This window comes from Rhinoderma darwinii, chromosome 3, assembly GCF_050947455.1.
Source record: "Rhinoderma darwinii isolate aRhiDar2 chromosome 3, aRhiDar2.hap1, whole genome shotgun sequence".
NCBI classification, from domain to species: domain Eukaryota; kingdom Metazoa; phylum Chordata; class Amphibia; order Anura; family Rhinodermatidae; genus Rhinoderma; species Rhinoderma darwinii.
Window position 1 is genome coordinate 119,153,148 of NC_134689.1, and position 24,801 is coordinate 119,177,948.

At 42.7% G+C, this 24,801-nt stretch overlaps 1 protein-coding gene across 2 annotated transcripts; it reads right to left on the reverse strand.

The window, feature by feature from the left end:
• Nucleotides 1–7,726: 7,726 nt before the first annotated feature.
• FGFR4 (fibroblast growth factor receptor 4) lies at nucleotides 7,727–23,069 on the reverse strand. 2 transcript variants are annotated; one of them, XM_075856622.1, is made up of 18 exons: nucleotides 22,647–23,069; nucleotides 21,108–21,261; nucleotides 18,211–18,462; nucleotides 17,789–17,881; nucleotides 17,038–17,204; nucleotides 16,434–16,557; nucleotides 15,642–15,832; nucleotides 14,012–14,150; nucleotides 13,437–13,630; nucleotides 13,096–13,241; nucleotides 12,869–12,990; nucleotides 12,104–12,214; nucleotides 11,784–11,974; nucleotides 11,500–11,622; nucleotides 11,350–11,420; nucleotides 9,571–9,708; nucleotides 9,227–9,332; nucleotides 7,727–8,600 (listed from the first exon to the last, which is right to left on the reverse strand). In XM_075856622.1, the coding sequence occupies exons 2-18, from the start codon at nucleotides 21,199–21,201 to the stop codon at nucleotides 8,439–8,441; spliced, it is 2,424 nt and encodes an 807-aa protein (XP_075712737.1). In that variant the 5' UTR covers nucleotides 21,202–21,261; nucleotides 22,647–23,069; the 3' UTR covers nucleotides 7,727–8,438. The 2 variants fall into 2 exon arrangements, with proteins under 2 accessions (XP_075712737.1, XP_075712736.1); XM_075856621.1 differs by having other exon boundaries at nucleotides 18,211–18,465.
• Between the last annotated feature and the right edge of the window lie 1,732 nt (nucleotides 23,070–24,801).

Sequence of the window (24,801 nt, forward strand, 5' to 3'; positions counted from 1 at the left end):
CACACAGAGCAGAGCAGCTGTTTGCAGGGAGAGAGCAGGCGCCATCTTGAAGACCAGCTGCACTGCAGGTAAGATGTGTGTCTCTGCATGTCCCACTCTCTACCTCACAGACCCCCGCTCTCGTGACCCCCGACGGGCCCCCCCCCCAAACGGCCGCCCTCCCTCCCTTGTGTGAAGGACACACGATGAAACTGTACTGGGAAAGCCCTGAACGGTAAATCTCTCTAGTTGTGCTGAGTCTGTTTGGGGATGTGACTAATGAACCTCTCAGTCTCAGCACAACTAGAGAGATTTATCGTTCAGGGGTCTGGGAAAGCTGGGTGACCACCATTACCCCTCCTACTGGAGTGTGAGAGGTTCATTAGTCACATCCCCAAACACACTCCACAAGGAGGAGTAATGGTGGTCACCCAGCTTTCCCAGACCCCTGAATGATAAATCTCTCTAGTTGTGCTGAGACTGAGAGGTTCATTAGTCACATCCCCAAACAGTCTCAGCACAACTAGAGAAATTTACCGTTCAGGGGTCTGGGAAAGCTGGGTGACCACCATTACCCCTCCCACTGGAGTGTGAGAGGTTCATTAGTCACATCCTTAAACACTCCAGTATGAGGGGTAATGGTGGTCACCCAGCTTTCCCAGACGCAGATATAACCAGGAAAGGGCTGGATGGACGGGCGGAGGGTGCACAGGGTTTTTGGTGATCCCCCTGTCATGTGATCGGACCTAGGTTACCGGTTCATCAGACGGGGTTCATGTGACTATAACTCTGTCCATAACAAGAGACAGTGCACTCAGGACAAGCCCTGCCCTCATGCCGTAGTTGTGGTTCTGTCTGCGGTGATGGCGGTGGGTGGCTCTGACACCCGCCTCCCCCGTTGCGTCATCTCAGGACAGAAGGGGTGTCCGGATTGGAGACACAGCGCCGCACCTGTCCTCAGGTTTTGTCTGATGTTAGGCTGGGTTCACACGACCTATTTTCAGGCGTAAACGAGGCGTTTTACGCCTCGATTTACGCTTGAAAAGACGGCTCCAATACGTCAGCAAACATCTGGCCATTCATTTGAATGGGTTTGCCGACGTACTGTGCCGACGACGCGTAAAATAACAGCCTCGGCAAAGAAGTGCAGGACACTTCTTGGGACGTAATTTGAGCCGTTTTTCATTGAATTCAATGAAGAACAGCTCCAAATTACGGCCCTAATTGATGCCTCGCAAAACGCGAGTACGAGCAATTACGTCTGAAATGACGGAGCTGTTTTCTCCTGAAAACAGCTCCGTCATTTCAGACGTAAATGCAGTTAGCGTGTTCACATACCCTAAGGGTATGTTCACACACAATGTTTTCAGCTGAAAAATCGGAAGCAGAACGCCTACAAGCATCTGGCCATTGGTTTCAATGGGAAATACGGCGTTCTGTTCCGACAGGGCGTTTTTCACGTGGTAGTTTTCCAAAAACAGCACGTAAAAAGACGCCCGACCAAAATGAAGTGCACATCACTTCTTGGGAAGTTTTTGGAGCCGTTTTTCATTGACTTTATAGAAAAACAGCTCCAAAAACGGCCGTTAAAAAACGCGAGTTTGATTAAAAAATGGCTGAAAATCAGGAGCGGTTTTCCCTTTGTTTAGTAAGCGTGTGAACATACACTTCGCCTTTTGGTGTGTCCTAGAACTTCTTCCAGCTGCAGCATCACACCCAATATGGCTGCCGGACACTGCTTAGCAATTTGAAGACACCTTTAGGGTATGTTCACACGGCCTATTTACGGACGTAATTCGGGCGTTTTTGCCCCGAATTACGTCTGAAAATAGCGCCTCAATAGCGCTGACAAACATCTGCCCATTGAAAGCAATGGGCAGACGTTTGTCTGTTCACACGAGGCGTATATTTACGCACCGCTGTCAAATGACGGCGCGTAACTAGACGCCCGCGTCAAAGAAGTGACCTGTCACTTCTTTGGCCGTAATTGGAGCCGTTATTCATTGACTCCAATGAATAGCAGCGCTAATTACGCCCGTAATTGACGGGACGTTCAAGCGCCTGCACATGCCAGTACGGCTGAAATTACGGGGATGTTTTCAGGCTGAAACATCCCCGTAATTTCAGCCGTAACGGACGCCCTCGTGTGAACATACCCTTACCTGGCTTGTGAGAGGGGGGGAGGGGGTGAGGTTCCCTCCCACATTTTCAGCAGCTGAGAGTCAGGTTGCTTTGCCTTATTCACCTTGCTGTAATTCTGGGAAGTGCTCCCCCTGGTGGCCAACATTGGAAAACATGTCAAATTATTATTTAATTTTTAATACTTTCCACCATACGGAAAAAAAAAAAAATACAGAAAAAAACGTAAAAAATCGAAATAAGTAACGACACTTAAAAAAAAAAAAAGGTTTAATTTGCGACACATTTCCTTTAAGTAATTTTGTATGACTACACTTTGTGCTTCAAACTTGGTTGCAATTAAATGCATTGTGCGTTGAGCATAATCTACATGCTCTTATATGTGGGCTAATTTATTTATGACCCGGCCGGGTATGTGATGACCTTTATGTTTGTAAATTCATGTATGTGTTTGTTTTTTGTGTGGTTTCATTTTGTTGTTTATACAAGGGACTGCAATTCGTGCTACCTTGTTTCTTTTAACTAATTTTGCTAATAAATTTGATTTTTTTTCTATAGTTGTGCTGAGCAGAGTGCCTGTTTTTCCAGAGGTTATTTTCACCTTTTCCTTTCTTCTCTTATTTATCTTTTTTTCCCTTTTCTTTGTCTTTTCATCCCTTGAATATACTAGTCTTTCATCCCTGATTGGCACCGTACTGAGCTCATGATGCTTGTGTTATTTGGATCTGGAACTCTTTTATTCCCGACCTCACTCAGACCACGTCATTCGCTACTTGGCTGCGTCCACCCTAGTCACCTCACATTTAGGAGCAGGAGAAGGGCGACGGCGCCAAGTATGGCGGCGGTCTGAGTGCAGTTGGTGCGTGCCGGCACAAGTGTGGACCATTCCGTTCACCTGACCTGAGGTCACTGGTCCACTCCCATCACAGCACGCCCCAACCTCACTGACCGCCACCGTGTCATTCCCTCCTTGGCTCAGTCTGCCCTACTCACATTTAGGAGGGCGGCGATCTGAGCCAAGTTTGGCGGTGGTCTGAGTGAGGCTGGTGCATGCCGGCCCTGGAGTGGACCAGTCTAGTCACCTAATGCGAGGTCAGGTGACTGGACTGGTCCACTCCTGAGCCGGCACGCACTGACCTCACTCAGACCGCCGCATCCTCAATCACTAGTAGTGAATGACAGTACTTGGCTCCATCTGTCCCCCTCCTCACCTAAAACTTAGGAGGCCAAAATGTACCTGTAGTGTAGACATAAGACCGGACCTAATTGCATGAAGCGAGGTCAGGTGACTTAAAAGGTGTTTTTTTTCCCCCTCCATCAAGGACATTTATGATATATCCACATGATATATGTCATAAATGTCAGATAGGTGCGCCTCTCAGGAGGTGGGACCCGCATCTATCTCTAGAACAGGGCCTCCTAAATTCCATTCTACCTTAGTGTTGTGGCTGACTTGTGGTTTCCGACCATGAAGAAGAAAACAGCTTAGCTCGCTAAGCTACGCCGTTTCCGTAAGACCCATAGAACTGAATGGTGGTTACGGAAACCGCATAACTCGCATGCTACACTGCTTCTGGAACGGCCATTCACTATTGGAGTTAGACACAGCGCAGCTACGCTGTTTGTCTTCATAGTCAGAAATCAGCCGGAACAGAGAGGTAGAACAGGGTTTAGGGGGCCCCGTACTAGAGGTAGGTGCGGGTACCACTTCTGAGTGGCGCACCTATGACATATCATGTGGATATATCATAAAATGTCCTCTGGGATCAGCATCTGACATCCACAGGATATGTCAAATGTTCCTGATGGGAAAAACCCCTCAGTAAGGAAGTCGGAAAAAAACTTACTGCTGAGAGTTCTTTTAAAAACTTGCCATTGTAAAGAGTCGACGGATCGACGCAGTAGCAACATCAATACCGGCTAACATCACCCGCCTCACCAAAGAGCAGTTCCTGACATCACATTAGGGGCGAGTTAATTAAAGGTTTGACCAAATATAGCAGGGGAATTTTTAAGTTCATAATTTTGTATGGCCCGCGAATGTTATAAATATCCAAATAGCCCTTGGCAGAAAAAAAGGTTCCCCACCCCAGATCTATGGGGTACATGCAATCCTGTTACAATCTGAAATACTGCACTACCTTGCATTGTACCCCCTACATAATGTACGTAACAGAGGCAACTGACTGTGGTCAGTTTTAGTAGTGTCACTGTGCTACACAAAATATACCTCTATACCGTGTGTATGTTTACGGGGCATATTTTCAGGCTGATTTGGGAGCAGAAAAGACTCGTTTTACTTTAAGCTCCAAAATACACTTGAAATAAACCAAACAGTTTCCCATTGATTTCAATGAGAAATACCCTAAAAATACGCCTCATGTGAACAGCAGTGTATGTTCACACGTACACGTCCGTAACGGCTGAAATCACGGAGCTGTTTCTAGGTGAAAACAGCTCCGCAATTTCAGACGTAATGGCAAGTGCAGCCGCTTTTCGCTGCGTCCATTACGGACGTAATTGGAGCTGTTTTTCCATGAAGTCATGGGAAAACTGCTCCAATTTTGTCTCAAGAAGTGACAGGCACTTCTTTGACGCGGGCGTCTTTTTTTTTACGCGCCGCCTTTTGACAGCGGCCTGTAAAAAAAAAAAAAAGACCGTCGGCACAGAACATCGTAAAGCCCATTCAAATGAATGGGCAGATATTTGCTGCCACTTTGGAGACGTATTTTCGGACATAATTCGGGGCTAAAATGCCCGAATTACGTCCGTAAATAGGGTGTGTGAACCCAGCCTTACACTGCGGAATTAAAAAAAAACGCCTTGTAAGGGTATGTTCACACGATAGCAGGCATTTACGGCTGAAATGACAGCCTGTTTTCAGAAGAAAACAGCTGCGTCGTTTCAGCCGTAAATGCTCCTCGTAATATACGAGGCGTCTGTGACGCTCGTATATCTTGAGCTGCTCTTCATTGAGTTCAATGAACAGCTCAAATTACGTTGCAAAGAAGTGCCCTGCACTTCTTTGCCGAGGCAGTCAATTTACGCGTCGTCGTTTGACAGCTGTCAAACGACGACGCGTAAATTACAGGTCGTCTGCACAATACGTCGGCAAACCCATTCAAATGAATGGGCAGATGTTTGCCAACGTATTGTAGCCCTATTTTCAGACGTAAAACGAGGCATAATACGCCTCGTTTACGTCTGAAAATAGGTCGTGTGAACCCAGCCTAAGAAGAAGCCTCGTAAAAATTGGAATGTCGCTTGAGGCTTTTTTTTTGAGCGGATTTTCCATAGACTATCAAAAAAAAAAAACACCTCAAATGAAGGTTGAAAAAAAAAAATATAAAAAAAAAAAAAAATTAATAAAAGAATTTTCAGCTTCAAAAAACACCTTGAAATCAGAGGCTGTGCTGTTTTCCCTTGAAAACAGTTCCGGAATGATCAGCCACTTCTTTTTCTACGTGTGAACATAACCCCGTAGCTCAAGCCTCAGCCAATACATACTCAATGAAGCTGCAGAGTAATGGCAGAAGGCCGGTCAAAGAAACCGGCTTTATTTATAAATGAAAAGTCTGTGAAATATATAAAATATACCCTACATGCTGAAAAAAGAATTGATTTTAAGTCGCATGGAGCCATCAGTGGTTTCTCACATACACTAGCACTTTGGGTGCTTTTGAAGACTGGTGTACAACGTGTATGTAATACTTTACAACGCCCAAAAAATATATAACCGCAAGAGATCTTAAAACCCAGAAACTGATGGCAAAACCTCAGCTGTGTTTAAGTTAAATATTCAATTGACAGTATTGTTGTTTGGTAAATCTGTAATCCCCCACAGTGTAATTGCATGTGGTTTGTGATGGGGGAGCAGGTGTGTGTATATGAAGGACTCTTTCATTAAGATGCATGGGAGGAGCAGCATTAGATTGTGTAGCAAGGACTCCCCAGGCTACTAAGACTATACTTCTGGAAACAGAACAAAGTATTGGTGGGGAAGCAGTTGCTTCTCCCTCAGGACAGTGGTCACCCTGCCAGGTAATCAGTCAATGTACTGTATAAAATGCATCATTGCGTTACAATTGATAATGGCCAAAGGGTCTGCAGCCAAGTAACTAAACCCCCACACATGCATGGCTACATGCAGATCAATCACAAGGCCCCTGCTTACTGCAAAGAGGTTTCCAGTCTACAAGTCAATAATTTGCTTCCCCATGGAGACATCCACTCCCAAAAAAAGAAGAAGTCGAATCAATCACATTGTTTTTAGTTCAATAGCAACCTCACCAACTTTAATTTTGCCCTAGGTCAGTGTTCGGCAACGTTATTTTGTACGGCGTAGAAAAAAAAAAAGTTATAAAGTACTGCATGTGCCATGCAACAAGAGTCATATAGCACTAATACCACGTATGTGACAAATTAATCAAACTTACATTACAGTGTGACCCTTGTCCCTGACTTTTTGTATAGATGATCCATCTGTGGTGAATACGAGGCTATTGAGCTGAACACAGGTCTCAGAGTGGTCTGCAGTAAGCCTGCTTCGTGAGTGGCTATGGATGGTATTCATGTGCGAGAAGATCTTCTCACAGGCATTTAAAAAAATAAATAAGTTACAGCCGCTCACTTGTTGCTTGCAAGCGTTATGTGGCCTATAATGGATGAGAGGACATGACGTATTAGGGGCAACAGCTGTTCATAGAATTGCACTGTGTGCAAGAGACTTGCACCTACATCCCAGCTAAACGCTGTCCCCTTGGCTTAGACGGCTCAAGCATGCGCAGGAGTCATTGAAATCTTTAGTGAAATCTCGTGCAGGCACTTTGCATTCTCTGGCCCTGAAGACCGTGATGTCGGTGCATACTAGAGCCATTAATCGAGGGGGCGGCGTAGGGCTAGATTTAGGCTGGAGAGCACTTGCTGGGCTTATGACTCAGTGTGCCAGGTAAACATACCCGATGTGCCACAGATTAACAACTTCATTGTTTATTCCGTAATGAGATGTAATTCCTTTCTTAAATATAATGTTTTTGAATCTGTGAAAACAGACTTAAGAAAAGAAATTGTTTTAAACCGGAGGAATGGAAGAAAGATTTTTGATGAGACCGATTTAGACGATGGCAAAAAAAAAAAAAAAAAAAAAAAAAAAAGGGGGGTTGATCGCTAGAACATGCCACGAATATCTGATACTTGGGGTTCTGACCTCAGTGTCACCCCCCAACAAGGTTTACAATGAATGTGTTAGCCAAGGCTTTTCTCCTTCACAGACACTTCAGGTGCCCCTTGGTTCTAGGCATCATCAGCAGTGGTCCTATCAATCAGACCACCATTGATCAGATATTTCTTTTTCAAGGTATATACTACCAATATGCCATCAAGATCTGTGGTTGTATAAACCCTTTAAAACTGCAATGCCAAATTACTAACATGAGTTGTTCGGTCGATAAAAGAGTGAGTGTAATAATAATTTAAAAAAAAAAAAAAAAAAAAACACTGATAAAGTAAAAGTTCTTACAAGCAACAGTTTGATATAATTTAAGTCTTTATATTAAAAGTAACTTTTTTACAATATATAAAATAAATCATCAACTTGAAAAATATGAAACTTTTGGTAAATTGCAAAAGAGCATATTCTGTTTTAAATATAACTATAGTGTATAAAAGCATTCGGATTGTAAGGATTCTTCAGAGTCCAAAGTACATTAATATAAAAATATCATTAAGATAAATTATATGGCTGCTAGAAGAATATCCATGGCAATTGAAATAAGGCTTCATGACCTCACTTCAAAGAAATGACCTATTATTATACGCATTAAAAACGGGACATAAATATTTCTTTGAAAATGTTTTACAAACTTTAGAACCATAAAACTCCAGGCACTTTATTTAGGGCCAGATTGCAGCTTGGCATTACAAATGCAGAGAATATTAACAGGCAGGTAAAGCTATGTTCCCAGCAGAACAGAGCTTCCCAGTAGCTTTCGGACGTCCCTTAGAACACAACTGGGAAAAGCATCCCTGCTAACAACGGTAGTCCTTCACATCCACAACATGGTGTTTTACTACATATTCCTAGACATGGCTTGATAGAGCCAGTCAGGGGTTCACAGTGCTTAGTATCCTGTATACCGGTGGCTTGAGGGCAGCACCAATTTTTTTTTTCTCCCAAGCCTAACAGAAAAGCAGCACAGGGTTTTACCAGTGTCTACAAAACTAGACATGGTTCACGTCTCTTGAATAAATTAGATTCCAGGGGAGGATATATGCAGCATTTATAATGTCCATATTCCCCATTACGAACACCCATGGCTTTTTCAGGTCCCCATAGGAGAATGAACATTGTGATAATTGAAGACGCAGGAAAGTGTTGGTACAGGATCATGGGTAAAAACAGAGTCATCAGAGGAGGAACATGTGCTTGCAGTGTCTTCACATGAAGGAGAATACTGTTCAAAGGGCATCGATAGGTCCAAGTACTGCACAAAAAAAAATTAATATATACAAGATCAGGAAAAGAAGATCATTCAGTAAACCAGGCTAAATATACATTCCATATAGAATAGTCTAGCGAATATAAAAATACTGGTCAGTTGTGATCTAGTCACCATTCTTTAAAACAGCAGTTTATGTTTGAATTTATAAGGAGGGAAAATAGGTGAGGGCCGGTTCACATCAGCGTTTGCTTTCCGTTCAGGGGTTCTGTCGGGTGAACCCCTCAACGGAAAGTCAAACATAAACATTAGCTTCCGTGTGCATCACCATTGATATCAATGGTGACGGAAACATTGCTAATGGTTTCAGTTTGTCACCGTTCCGCCAGGTTACCCTTTTTGCCGATGGAATCAATAGCGCAGTCGACTCCGCTATGGATTCCGTCGTTAAAACGGAAACCATTAGCAAGGTTTCCGTCACCATTAATAACAATGGTGACTGAAACGGAAGCTGTGGTTTCAGTTTGACTTTCCGTTGCGGGGTTCACCCGACGGAAACCTCAGACGAAACCCCGGAACGGAAAGCCAACGCTGTTGTGAACAGGCCCTAAGAATAAATATTAGAACTTTAACCTATATGTAAACATTTAAAAAAAAAAAATAAATCGTACCTCCTCTGACACAGCTGTAAGAATTCGGTCAAGCTGTTCTACTAACTGTTTGAATGTCGGTCTTTGTGATGGGACAGCATGCCAGCACTCTCTCATCAACGTGTACCTACAAAAGAGGGAAATCATTCGTTAAATATTCACATTGAATGGGCAAGTCACCATCTTGTGCATTGGCTTTTACAGCTTGTTTTGAGAGTAGATTCTCCCATAGTTCACAATTTGAAAATGAACACAAGCCAGAATCCTTAAAAACACAACAATCATAATAGCTAACATACATGGCTCACAATTTCTGTACCTTCTCCCATACAAAATAAAATAGAAAGTTTAAGAAAAATACTTACAGTTCATGAGTACAATTTGATGGCTTATCCATTCTATGTCCTTCTCTTAACAGTTTGAACAGCTCTTCCACTGGAATGCCCGGATACGGAGAACCGCCAAGAGTAAATATCTCCCAAGTCAAAATCCCAAATGACCAACTACAAAAAAACAAACAAAACAGGTCAGATCAGTGAGCAGTCTTGTTGTCATAATCCAAGCTCAACATTTAATTCATGAATCTGGGTCACCAAAAAAAGTGCAACTTTATGGTGCCATAGTTTCCATGTTTTTCTGGCAGAATATAACCAGTGTGTAAAATAGTAACACACACACAGTCTTGAAAATGGGTTGCATGGTCTAAAGCAGGGGTGGGGAACCTTTTTTCTGCCAATGACCATTTGGATATTTATAACATTTGCGGGCCATACGAAATCAACTTAATAGCCCAGATAGAGTAGAATGCACCCCATAGCTACCCTCACACAGTATAATGCCACCCCATAGCTGCCCTCACACAGTATAATGCCCACATAGCGGGCCCATGCAGTATAATGCCCACATAGCGGTCCCATGCAGTATAATGCCCACATAGCGGTCCCATGTAGTATAATGCCCCCTGAGCAGCTACCATATGAGCCCCCACTCTCATAACCAGTACAATGCCCCCATAGGTATGTACCGAATAGAAAAACAGTAACTATTACTTACCTATCCCCGTTCCCACGACGGGTGGATGATCCTTCTCTGCACTATGCTGTGAGTGACTCGGCGAAGACAGTCACTACATCACACCTGCGCAGAGCCGTGCGCGGAACAGTCAGTGCTGGAACAAGGCTCCAGAATTTAACTGAACCATATCTGTGTCCCGAGGACGAAATTCAGTTAGAAGCACGCCCAGCGCTGTGTGGCAACGGGACCCTGCGGATCCCCCATGCTTAGGGGCCTGGTTGCAACTGTGACAGTTAATAAGAACCCCATAGCTACACCACTGCCGGTCTGGAAGTGGACCAGTCCGGTCAACTGACCTCACATCACTGACTCAGGTCAGGTGACCGGACTGATCCAATCTTGGGCCGGCACGCACCGACCTCACTCAAACCACTGCCACACTTGGCTCCTGAATGTGATCGAGTAGGGCAGAATCACGGCGGTAGCGGCGGTCAGGCCGGACCAATTGAGCCCACAGGCCTTATACGGCCCGCCGGCCAGATGTTCCCCACCCCTGGTCTAAAGAATCCATTTTCAAATACCCCATTGGGGATTTTCTGAGTTAATAGAGAGACCATTAGAGCAGAGTGCAGCTACAAAGACTCTCACTCTGGAAGAAACCAGTGTGGCCAAGCATTACACAAAATGCCCATTGATTCGAACGGCAAAAAAAGTGTAATGCTTAATTTCCCCCGAAGTGGTGGTGCGGGAGACTTGAACAATTGTTGCTATGTTCCACCACAGCTGATCACTGGACACCTAACGATCTAATTTTCAGAGTGCCCATCAAATAATAAATAAAAAGTTCTTGAAAGCGAACATTTATTTTTTTATTAAAAGGAGCATTCCTAAATTCAAACAATACATGAAAACAAAAGCTTAATTTTCTAGTTTTCTTAATTATAGACAAAATTCTACCACATATAAACAGCCATTGTGTATGGTTTACTATGACATTTCCTGGATCAAAAAAATGGTTGCATTAACTATACCCCAAGCTTAGGCAGCAGTGGCTATCAAGCTATTTTAGGAGACCACCAAAACTTCAAGTTATTCTTATAAAACACATAAAAGCTCAAGCTGAAACTTACATGTCGCTCTGGTGTGTATAAACCCGGTCAAACAGAGCTTCTGGAGCCATCCACTTCACAGGAAGACGACCCTGTTTAAATAGATAGCATAAATTAGACTTCAGAATATATTTTATAAAACACCATCATCACGTATGGTAAAGAACTTACATTGCTAGTCTTTTTGTAGTAATCAATATCGTGAATGCCTCGAGCAAGACCAAAGTCAGCAATCTTCATGACATTATCCTCCGCTACAAGAACATTTCTGGCTGCCAAATCTCTGTGTATGCACTTCAGGGGAAAAAAATAAAAAAAATAAAATGATGATTGGTAAAGACTAAAAACATGAAATCTCTGGCAAAGTACCCAAGGTAAACAAAATTAAAAAAAACAAAAACAAACACCCAAACTTAAAATTTTATTTTTGATTTCTTCAAAACAACCGAAATTACCTTTTTAGATTCTAAATATTCCATGCCACGGGCAACTTGATAGGCACAGGACACAAGATCTTTAAAGGACAACAGCTCTTCAGGCACCTTGGTAACATCAAAAGCATCTTCTGGTGTAGGAGGGCGCCGAGCGCGCAGAAACTCGCGCAGGTTTCCCTTTGAGGCATACTCCACAACAACAAAAAGAGGACCTGAGCAGAAACAGATTAGTTTACATTACTACAGCCTAAAAACGTTAATATTCACCCATTTATATTAATCTGCAAATCCAGTCCATATGCTATATCAAGAAACTGCTTTGTACATAATGTGTCACTTACCTTCCTGGGTACACACACCAAGCAGGTTAATTATGTTCTTGTGCTTTCCTATAACCTTCATTAACTCCATCTCAGAGATGAGATCAGACAGGTCCTTGTCATTACCATTATCTAAATTAGGCAAAAAAAAAACACAAAGAAAAATAAGTTAGACATTTTGGTCTTATTTCTTACTTAAACCAGTTGTCTTATTAGCCCTTTTAGAATGCAGCCCCTGGGGTGAATAGCCGATTGCCCCGGGCCTCGCTCCCAGCAAACCGCTGATTTTGCAGGAAAAGGGGCAGCCAGGAATTTCCCCTGCAGTGGGAATGTCCCGAGCGGAGGACGCCCTCTATGAAATCCATATGTGCTAATAGGGAATATGGACATGGGCAGTCTTTAAGAGACTGCCTTTAACCAGTTCTACAATAGGTTTCTTGTTTTGCCAAGTGGACAGTTATAAATAGACGACGGGACTACACTTGGCTGCTAAAGAGATACATTAACTCATTTACTAAAATTATTTGGCGGTTTTGAACATTGTATGCAACTGGATTGTAACATGAAAGAATTACACGTTTGGTTTAAATTAAGTGTAGTGATTAAGGGCTCATGCGATGTGCTGATTATTTCTAGCGGGAAAGGACCTGGCCCTTAGGTCACATATGACAAGAAAGCTAGTTGTGGGCTTTGCTTATCTCACAGTACTAGATCCAATACAATCATTGGTTCCCAATATACAGCCGTGTTCACAGAGCCCAACTAGAGCAGCAATTAAGTACTCACCTTTGAGCATTTTTACAGCTACAGTTACAGGTTTTTCAGGACGATCTTTATCAATCCCATAGGCCTCTGCTCTCACTACTTGTCCAAAACAGCCCTCTCCTAGAGGTTTTCCTAAAACAAGCCTGATGGGATGAAAGAAACCGTGAGGAACTAAAAAGTACAATACAATATTTCTAAAGTGCTTTTCTTCACATGGAGTCAAAGCAAATTAAAAAACAAACACAAACCTGTCCCTGGAGAACTCCCACTTGGCATCTAGAGGCAACTCCACTTCCATTACACCAGGAAGCATAGGTGCACAGCTGGAAGACAAGCGAGTGATGCGGATCAAAGGGGCACCGGACTTTCCAGAGGAACTCGACTCCAGGGAAAACTGTTGGGAGGATTTCATCTCATGAGTGGTCTGCACAACTGTTACCCTCAAAGAGGCCCAGTCTTAATTACAAAGGCCATTTTTTTTTTTAGCAAGTTAGAATAGTGAACATATTACAGTTCATAAAATAATGAAAAATCAAAACTTTTAGATCTAAAAAAAAATTGCTTTTATAGCTTTCAAATAATCTCTTACCTGTCGTATGAGGGGGAACTTTGTGAGTTTATGCACAGTCGGCGGCTGTAGGGTTTGCTTGCCGTGTGGCGTTTGCATACGACAAAGAATTACAATGACGACAGCCATTGCCACAGCAAGGAATCCAGAAGTATATATAATTATATCCACATATCTGGACTCTGCAGGCTCTGCCTCCTCTAAGAGGTCTTCATCTGTCGGGGAAGAAAATAGACAGGGTCAGTGTCACATCTGTGACCTTGACCTTCTTTATGGCCTCTGTCTCTCCCCTCTTAGCTATTCCCATCTGTTATCCAAGTCTCACCCACACATTTCCTCCTATTCTAAACAATCACTGTTTTGAGATGGTAGCTAAACACTTTCTACTGACGTGCCTTGGCTATAGCTACAATGGTATATTCAAAGGGTAACTGTAGTTTGCCTCTTCATCAGCGATCGGTGGGGGGGGGGGGGGGGGTCTCAATAAACAGACCACCTCCTATCAAAGCTTCTGACACGCCAACTCTTTCAGTAGATAGAGATATACACACAGATAGATAGAGTATGGCACATGTTCACAGGCATTATATACTCACTAGGCAGAACAATAAGCCAGGCAGATTGATAAGATAGACCGATTGAATTCCCTGCTAGACATGTGTATTCTCCTGCATCTTCCATTGTGACGTTCCGCAAATGAAGCACCTCCACTTCTGAAGTGTTGATATCTGCAGTCTAGAAAAATTTAAAAAGAGATAAAAACATAAGAATAAATGTAAAATCAAGATAGACAAAACATGCAGCACTTTGTTTCTTTATTGTAACATCTTTTAAAAGGGCCACTTCTGAGGGAGGATGTAACAGACAGTAGTATGGGGACAGCCGGTTTCACGCTAAATAGCGCTTCTTCTGAGTCACCTTACTACGGTCTGCTACATCCTCCCTTAGAAGTGGCTCTTTTAAAAGATGTTACAATAAAGAAACAACGTTTCATTGTATGGCGAGTGCCGCATGTTATTTTCGTTTATCTTGATTTTGCATTATCTCTACTACAATACCTGCTGAGCACCACCTAAATTATTGAGGATCTCCTGACATTGATAAACATTAGCGAGAGAGTAATATCCAGTGGTAGAGCAAACCTTTTTCCTACCTTCATGATAAACATAAGAATGGTTTTAAAAGAGGATCTGTCACCAGTTTATCAATGCCCTATCTCCTAACTAATCTAGTAGGCACTTTGCCGATGATAACTAGTGTGATTTGTTTTAAAAAAACACTTGCAAAGTTATGTACATTTTTTCTAAATATTCAAATGTGTCTCCAATAGCCAAATAGGAGGTTACTCTTTTTTTTCCCCACTCTGGGCGGTGTAATGGTTTTCTGTAGGACGCTGTCCAATCGCCATACAGCTTCTTCCCCTTCCCTGCCCAGCAACACCATGTGATTTTATGGTACGCAGCTTCCATTCCAAACTGTTTTCAACTAGTGATATCTCCAGTTCCGTCACAGCTAGAACGGCAATCATGGTGTCATATGAAAAGATTAGAATCACCGCTTTCATATGCCACCAGAACCGCTGTTCTGTCTCTATGTGGCCCAAAGCCCGAGATATGGCATTTTGAAGTGACCCACCCTTCCCCCCAGCTTTAGTCTCACACTGTGTGTGAAGCAGCTTCATGCTGATAGGACAGCGTCAGAGGCAGCTTCACCTCAGACGAATCTCTGCAGTTACCTCCCACTTGTCTAATAAAGGCTCATTTACATATTTAGAAAAGAAGCTCATAACTTAAAATACACGTTTTGGGACACAAGTTTCACTAGCATGATCAGCGTGACAGCGCCTATTATATAAGCTAGGAGATAGGGCATTACTAAACTAGTGACAGATCCGCTTTAAAAAATATATATATTTCCCAGACCAGGTAAGCACTAAACTAAAAATGTCACCTTCATGAAAAGCAACATAAAATGGTAATGCAAACGCAAAGCTCTGGCTTCCCATTCATGGGTTCCCCTGACTGAAAGATCTAACGGAATCCATGAACGGAATCAGATGTCATCGAAGACTTAGATGTTAGTAATCACGTTAGCCTGAACAATTATAATGCTTTATATGAATAAAACAGGAAGACTAGTCATGAAGATACTGCTCAGTACCATCAGATAAACAAACCGACAAAGGTTACAATGATGGGGCAGGAACGAGTCATTAAGAAAACTTACCTTAAGTACTTGTACATATGGCGCGTCATCAGGGCCAAAGCGGCTCCCATTCAGTTCAATGTGTTTGAGCCACTGGATGTGTGGTTGAGCATCGCTATACACCTTACACAGGAACTCCACATCACTGCCCACACGAGTAGTGGTGTTTGCTGGGAGACCGGCTTGCAAGATAGGCCGGTGTGAGGATCGCTCTAAGAAAAAAAAAAAAATAGGCATAACGGAAAGTGAGTGTGGTCTGACATTTACATTATGGTCTTCTATTTACAAACATTTTCGGATCACCCTTACGAAGTAGATTTTAAATTACGGTTCAAGAGAACGGCAGACATTTACTCTTATAAAAAGAGTTTGTAACATGACTCTTGACGTAAAACCACCTACAAAATCTAATGTTAGCATTTAGAGCACATAAAATGAGAAACCTCCATAAAAGACGTACCGCCGGGCAGGCAGTATCTCAGAGCCAGAAGGTAGTTAGCACACAGTTGTAGCAGCTAGTCAGGGGGACTTGCTGGAGAGTGGATAACCCTCATTACGTTTATGACACAAATAGCATCTTATTGACTTTGAAGTTCCAGAAGGTCTAAGAACAGGGCTGGGACACCAACAGTTATTTTTAGGGACCCATGCCAGTCACATTTATATGCCTAATTCTCCATAAACACCATGAAACGACTCCACGTCAAAGCTGTAGAGCAAATACAAAATATCACGCCTCCCACTCAACAAAACCAATACAATCTTAGGACAAAGAAATATTGAGAAAATGTTGAGGTAGACAAATCTACTTACCAAGTACATCTAATATGTATGTATAGCTAATGCTGCCCATCTTGTTCTCCACTACACAAGTGTAGTTGCCACGGTCTGAAGGTACCACGCTCTCCATGACCAGACTCCAATGCTGGTGCCTTAACTAGATGGAAGTTAACAGTATTTTATTTATTATGTGGAAACTTTCTCTAAGGCTATGTGCACACGACCTCTTCTCAGACGTAATGGAGGCGTTTTACGCCTCGAATTACGCCTGCCAAAACGCCCCTAATCTGCCCATTCCTTTCAATGGGAATTACGATGTTCTGTTCCCACGAGCCTTTATTTTATGCTTTGCTGTCAAAAAACGGAGCGTAAAAAGAAGTAGCATGTCACTTCTTGAGGCGTTTTTTGGAGCCGATTTTCCATTGAGCACTATGAAAAACGCCTCAAAAAACATCTGAAAAGAAACCTCAAAAGAAGCTCCAAATTTCATTCTCAGCTTCAAAAACGCCCGAAAATCAGAGGCTGTTTTCTCTGAAACCAGCTCCGTATTTTCAGACGTTTTTTTGTTAAGCGTGTGAACATAGTACTAATACAAACTATTAGGGTATTACTAAGCAGTCATTTTTCAGTGGCTCACCTGAATACCTCCTATACGATGCTCCCCTCTAAATTCTTTTCCATTTTTCAGCCATCGAATGGTTGGGAGAGGGCTACCACCAGCTGCACAGCGAAACTTCACAGTATTTCCAGCAGGTAAAGCATATAACTTTTTCTCCATACGACGTGGATTGGTCCAATATGGCGCTGAAAGACAAAACAGTCATTAGCAACCAAAGCAGGCCACACACTTCGCACGATCATTCGGTCGTCATATTCCTAGTGAACCCCCTTCCCCCCCATAAATATGGCAGAGTGTGCATTCATTTTCAATAAGGAGAAAAGCAGTGATTCTCCTCTGGCAGCCGCTTATCTCCTTACAAACGAGAAGTTCAGACGTGTTAAAATGCGACAGCCGACCCTCCCCCCAACAGACATTAGATGGTAGACCTATCCTGCTGAATATCGCCAGGTTCGGAAGAAATACATCTAATGTGTATGGCTAACAAGTCTATGGAGCGTAATGAAACAAGTAGATTATATAGAGTATTTACAACAGTGAAATGTTGGTTCTGTGCGCACTATTACAACAGTGCTTGGATATCAGGATCTGTTCTGCTTATCTGTATACCCCAGGGCATAGGTCAGAGCCATTTTTTACTCATCTCACAGGCCGTCACAGACAGTCTGTATAGCAGACGTTCTCCACATACCGATGACCAATTAGATAATACTTTATAGCCTTGGTCATTATAACCTCTAATTAGTAATATACACAGGAGAGCACTCACCTTGGTAGATATAAACAGGTTCCTCACTCAGATCACCCTGGAAATCTTCCCTGCGGCCATCCTCATCATCTTCATCCCCAGATGCTGCTGTATCTGTAGAACACAGACAATATGAAGAACTGGCTGCCTCAAAGGCATTGTTCTTCTCATCAGAATAGTAGTAATAATGATAATTATATGTGGCTTTACAGGTCATGAACATCCTGCTAGAACAAATTACGGCTGCCTCAAAGGCACAAATTTGGTGAGAAATAAAAGGCCTGTATACAATACAAAGCTTTGTAAACGGCCTCAGTAACAATTAAAAGTAAAGCCACTGATATACATACAACATATTAGCTTATTAAAAACATAAAGTACCCATGGAGGATAGTGAAATTGACTAAAAACCACCCTAGATCAAAAATCCATAGAACACTCACCAACTACAGATATAGAAAACCGTCGCAGGATCTGGCCAGTGCCACGGACCACGCATAAATACAGCCCAGAGTCTTCATAGGTTAAATCTGTCATTTCCAAAACATAGCCTCCTAGACGAATGTTCCCTCCGGCCCGCAGCCTCTCCTTTTCTCTATACCAATTAATGTTGCTACTAGAATTGGAGTCGCAAGAGAGACGCAAACTGTTTCCAGGATCAAGAAGATGATGTTCTTCAAGCTCAGGCGTGGACTCTGCTGGAAGAGAGCAGAGCGGTTTTTAGCACTTCACGCCGTCATATTATGGATAGTGTTACAGTTCTATGTTGTTAGTTATCCACAAATATCCATCACGTAAAAAGTCAAGTCATAAAAAATGAGCTTCTTGCATATCGGACTAGTAACGAAGATGCTTCTGTCACGTGCCAATAAATAAGGTTACATCTATGGCATATAGAATTCAACAGGGATAAGCCATATGCACATTATTACTTAACCCCTATAGTGCCATTCCCAGAAAACACTTATTTAGCCATTAGATGAACTTTGTTGCTTTTTGGGGTCTCTGTGTGAAGACGACACACTCCAAAGAGGTGCCAATTCTCTCCCCTCAGCCAATTTTATCATCCTGAACTTGTATTTTGACCTAGCGATCACCTTTTGATCTCAAACATCCCCTCTCTTGGCATAACGCTATAGGGCAAGTGGAAAAGACTCATAGCACAATTTTATGTGTGTTTTCTACTCCATTCAACCTCAGTGACAAGCCACCTGTTTCCTTTTTGTTTTCCTATTTCAAACCATCACTGAATATATGGAAGTAGTGAATAAACAAGCAAAAGTATATCTATTACATACAATAACATTCTTGCCCTCAATGGGAAACTTTGATAAAAAGCAGTAATACCCATTGTAATAATTGACAGGAAGTTCCTCAGACTCCGCAATGAATGATTTTTCATAGGTGTGGTCTGCTGGGCGGCTTCCAAATACGCTCAGACCATTACCAGGAGACGAGCACTGGTGAACGTAGACAACACCAGAGTGTTAAACCGACCACAGACGTAAAGATTATGTAACCAACCAAATGATTTGAACAACATTTGCTAAGGATAGTTTTACACAGCCAGATTTCCTGGTCAGTAACGAGCACCAAAAGCGACAATATAGCACGCCGATTTCCGCTCGTTTAGCTCTATTTACATGAAGCAATGGTCGGAGCATATGGGGATGAACAATCGCTAAGGCGCTGTTCACATCTGGCTTCGGAGGCTTCGCTAGGTAGGGGCCTCAGTCACAGATCTGATCCAAAGTGCTGGAAACTATGAACACCATGACAGAACCCATTAAAGTCAATGTGTTTCGTTAGGGCACTGTTGGTGTCGGTCATGTGACGAATCCATCACGGCTGTTATTTTTATTGATCTGCTCCTATGACTGAGAAGAACCATGGAAATAGCAACACAGATGTAAATAGAGCCTAATATCATTCGACCTTATTCATATTGCATCTTGTCGGTAGCACATCCCCCGTTTACATCTTGAGGTGTGCTGTCAACAAGCGACCATTTTTTTGGGTCACTTGTTCGTGGGCTGATTGTTGCCCCGTTTATGAGCGCTTATTCGGCCAATCATCGGTCCTTGTAAAAGGGACTTTGTTCTTTAGTATTAAAAATATTCTGTTCTGAAAAATGGAAAACTGCCACTTTAATACACGGCCGAGAAGTCTTCCGATCAAAGAGTCTGTCACCACATAAGTGGCCTATATTGTACATATGATCGGCACTGTAATGTAGATTACAGCAGTGTTTATTTAAAAAAAACTATCGTTTTTGACACTTATGACCTATTTTAGCTTTATGCTAATGAGTTTCTTAATGGAAAACTGGGCGTTTTACTTTTTGACCAAGTGGGCGTTGTGGAGAGAAGTGTATATGTCGCTGACCAAATCAGCGTCATACACTTGTCCCCATTCATTTAAACAGCACATAGCGATATAGCTAGATCACTATGTGCAGCCACATACACACACACTAAAGTTACTGCAGTGTCCTGAGAGTGAATAGACATCACTTCCAGCCAGGACGTCATGTCTATTCACAATCCTGACACTTCTGTAGCGTCTCTGATATTTACAGCAAGGCAAGCGTAATCTCACGGGATTACGATGTAACCTGTCATTTAAAACGAGGTTACGCTTGCCTTGCTGTAAATATCACAGAGACATTACAGAAATGTCAGAATTGTGAATAGACATGATGTCCTGGCTGGAGGTAATGTATATTCATTGTCAGGACAGTTGAGTAACGTTATAGTGTGTTTATGTGGCTGCACATAGCGATATAGCTATATCGCTATGTGCTGTATAAATGAATGGGGAGAAGTGTATCACGCTGATTGGTCACTGATTGGTCAGCCTCATACACTTCTCTTTACAACGCCCACGTTGGTCAAAGTAAAACACGCCCAGTTGTCCATTAAGAAACTCATTAGCATAAAGCTAAAATAGGTCTAAATAAAAACCACTGCTGTAATCTACATTACAGCGTCGATCATATTATGTAGGAGATAGGGCATTTATAATCTGGTGACAGAGCCTCTTTAAGTTCTCTGTCATCAGCGGCAAACGCTATACTTTGCAGTCTACAAGATAAATACAAGTAGTGGAATGCAAATCTAAGATTTCCCATAATGACCTTTACATCTATATAGTCAGCTTTTCTCTTTTTGTAGAAAAACAGGTGGCGAATATTGACGATATGTCACCAGGACTGCTAAACCCAGGGGCCATGAACAAAGTGGCCACCAGTCCCCAGCTCTGGAGCTCCATTTTATCTAGTTTTGGGAAGATTTTGAAGAATACCAGCCGAGGAGTTTTTTGTTTTTTTCTGTTTAATTACCTTTCAAACGTTCTTGTTCTGGCATTGCTGGTCTGCATGATGTTACAGTGATGAAGAGCAGAAGGCAAACCAGGCACCTTCTTAAACGTTTCATGGCAGGGACCTTGTAAATCGTCTTGACAGGACAGGTAAACTCCAATAAAGTGTGGAAAGGCTGAAAGAACATAAAAAAAAAAAAAAAAAAAAAGTTATCTACATACTGATCAGACAACTCACAAATCAATAAACACACAAGAACATCGCAACATTGTGTCAGTCCTAAACCTAAAATAATTGTTCTATCAAATAACGTTGGTTTATATTAACACACAAACGTTTTATTACATAAAAGCATGTACTTTCCAGCACAGACTTGCTTGACTGAATACCAACATTTATCCCCGTCATTATTAATATTCGATTATAAACACTGATGGGCCATTTTAATCAAATGTATAACATTGGGCTAGCAAACGCCACCCAATAATACATCAGCATGAAAAATTTGTCGTTACATTTACACCAAAGCGCAATCATAGTCACGTGACAAGTCTTTAATCCACCAGTCTATTGAACGTGGATATGGGATTATGCCATACACACAGCTTCCGTTTTCCTTCATTGCGGATTAGAATTGATCACCGATACCGTTGGGCCAGCATATAAATAATCCAGTCAATTGAGAGCAAGAAAATCCAGGAAGACATTAAATTGAGTATTAGGGGGGGGGGGGGGGGGGGGTAATCCCCACTAGTTCCTGCATTCCAAGGGATATCAATGTGTAACTAGCTGCAGGGACCCTGGGCTCCAGCTTAATCTTTGAACACAAAACCACAATGGCCTTTGTGTGCCAAGGCTACCCTGGTTATAGATTTACAGAATAGTTATGGTACCAGAGTGAGAGTTTACACAGAGCAGCGCTGCTATCAGTAGAGATAAGAGAGGAGTAAATAGAAAATCAGACTAGGAAAAAACACACATACATCATAGCATGAGATATTAACAGACCTACACACTACATAAAGCCCAGCACTGGCATGCAACAGGCAGGGGTCACTTCTTCTGGATCCACACTCAGACACCATCACATGGGTTCAGTCAGTTATTACTATAGGGTCAAGTTTCAAAAGTGCTTTCTAAAATGAGAAAGCGTCAACTACTCAGCCAACAACACACAATCTAGAATTAAAACCTACCAAAATTAAAAAGAGCCACTTCAGTATAATAAAAAGCCAACCACATGCAACTGGTACGGGCGATTCTGCCCTGTCATCCATGACTTTACCGCAACGTACTAAAACGTCTATAGTGGAGTAGTCACTTCAGTAGAATAAATAGACCACCACATGACACTTGTTACCTGAGGGTTAAAAATGGTCCGATATCGGACTGGGTCGCCAGATTAAAACATCACGTGTTATTCCAACTCTCCCCATAGATTATGATAGCTGGGAGAAGGTTACATAGTGGAAAGCGCTGCCCAATCTTTCTACATCCCACTGCCAGCCCAGAGCGGGCGGCACATAGCACAATGTGGGAAGCCTGGTACCATCTCCTCACCTGGTAGTTCACTTATTGGGGGTCCCCATTCATGAGAAGTGCCGGGGCAGCCTGTCCAGTGACGAAAAATCCTTCATAGGACAGTCCGCAATACAGCGCCAGTGCGGCAAAATCCTCCTCACGCGCCAAACATCCTGCGACTCCTTTCCAAAACGCAATCCAGTCAGAAGTAGTGTTAGCGCAGTCAGCCGGGCTCCAGCATATATAGACAGCCGTCCTGTGCCAACTCCTATGTGCCCATATAAACTCCCGACCAGCCGTTCCCTCCTCAGCAGAGTGGATATTATAAGCTCCTCCACACTCGTCTCTGCTCCCTGTGGTAACACATCCCCAGCGCTCGGAGCAGTCTCTCAGGTTACACGTACGAAGTGTCCAGTCTCCCCCCACACTAGTAACAATGGACTATAAGGGTGCAATGCTGCAGGGAATCCCACTACAAACACCGCCCCCGGCCCTGCTCCCCCTCCCTCCTCTGGGTTTATTCACTACCCTCCCCCCTTTCTCCTCACCCTTTCACACTCAAATTAGCTAACTTCTCCCCCAGCTTTGTGCGGGAGGATTAAACTGCTTCACTTTGCTGCCCAGCTCAGGGCTTTCTGAATCCCAGCATGGCTCCAGCCTCTATACAATAGTCCTGTACCTAATGATGACATTCCAAGCAGTTCTGTGAGGAACCAGGGTGTCCCATTGTCACAGGCAGTCCTTGCTCACAAACATCTCCAGGCTGTAGTAAGCAGAGGCGCAGATTTATCAATATGTGGGATGTAAAAGTGTCACAAAAAGACGCCATTCCTGCCACCTAAACTGCCCAAAGATTTCCCCCATACCATGAGCAAGAAGATTTTATCATCTTGCAAAAGGCTTGTCAAGAAATGGACGTACGTGAACAGAAATATCCCATATTTCCCATGAGGTGTTTTCTAGAATTATGGGAAATAATACGCCTTAGCGTTACCTCACGTGTCATTTTTCTCGTACTATAGTAAAGAAAGCGTTACAATAGGGACGTTCGCTGGTCATTCACTATTTATGGCGGAGAAGAAAATATAAATAAGTAATCGGACCGATGTGTAGGTTTTCAATGTCGGAAATGATTGCTGTTAGCCCCATAGACAAAACGACTATTGTTAGTCTACGGCTCCTTTAGCAATATGTAATCTGCCACCGCTTCTACGTGTGTCCTCGCCCTTATTACACGTGCAGATAAATTTGTTAAAACGAGCGTCAATCGAAGATTTAGCGAGTAGTTAATGTTCAAAAGACATGCATTTATATGGAACAATAATTGTATGTATTTTTGTAAATTGAATCGCTTGTAAGATCGCTTGCCTTTCCTCCTTTGAGCCTCGGGCAACGCTTCCGCACCTGTCTCGTCCGCTAGCATCTGTCTGTATACAAGTGGGGATATCACGGCGGCAAACTAGAAAGGTGGATTCATACATGGCGTAATTTTACGCCACAGATTTGACTGCAGCAAATCCGCAGCAAAATCTTCTTGTTTTACATGCAGATTTGCCACAGACTGCTGCGGATTTGCCACAGAACTTTGCAGTGCCTATGCTGCAGTCAAAGCCGTGGGCTAAAGGTACGCGCGAAGTACAATTCAATTTGTCACACGTTCCAAAATGATAAAGCGCAAGCATCATTTCAGGTTTTATTGAGCATACGTCAATATCTAGAAAGTGAACAACATCTGTGCATCAAATTTTTGTATTTGGCGCATATCCAGTATGATTTGCACAATATTTGACAAAAAAAAGGCTATCCGCATTATATTGCATGCCGCTCTACTGCGATCACCCAGTGCAATATTGCATGTGTATATTATCACCATTCAGCCCAGGCCTAAACAGGAGTGTTTCTAAGTAGTTACCATAGAAATAAATGGCCTCCAAACGTCCCATTACTTATATAGTGCCAACATATTCTACAGCGCGGTACAAAGATTGTTATCATTCACATGTTGGGAATCATTAGTGTCATGTCCCTGTGTGTATACAGAATGCCCAATTATATACAACAGGAGATTGAGATGTATCAACGCATACCTACGCTGATTTGCCATTCGGACTCCAGGAAAGCTGGATGGACAACCCTATGGGAGCTGTAATGGCAGATATATTAGTTGTCACTCAGCTTTCCCCAAAACAAATAT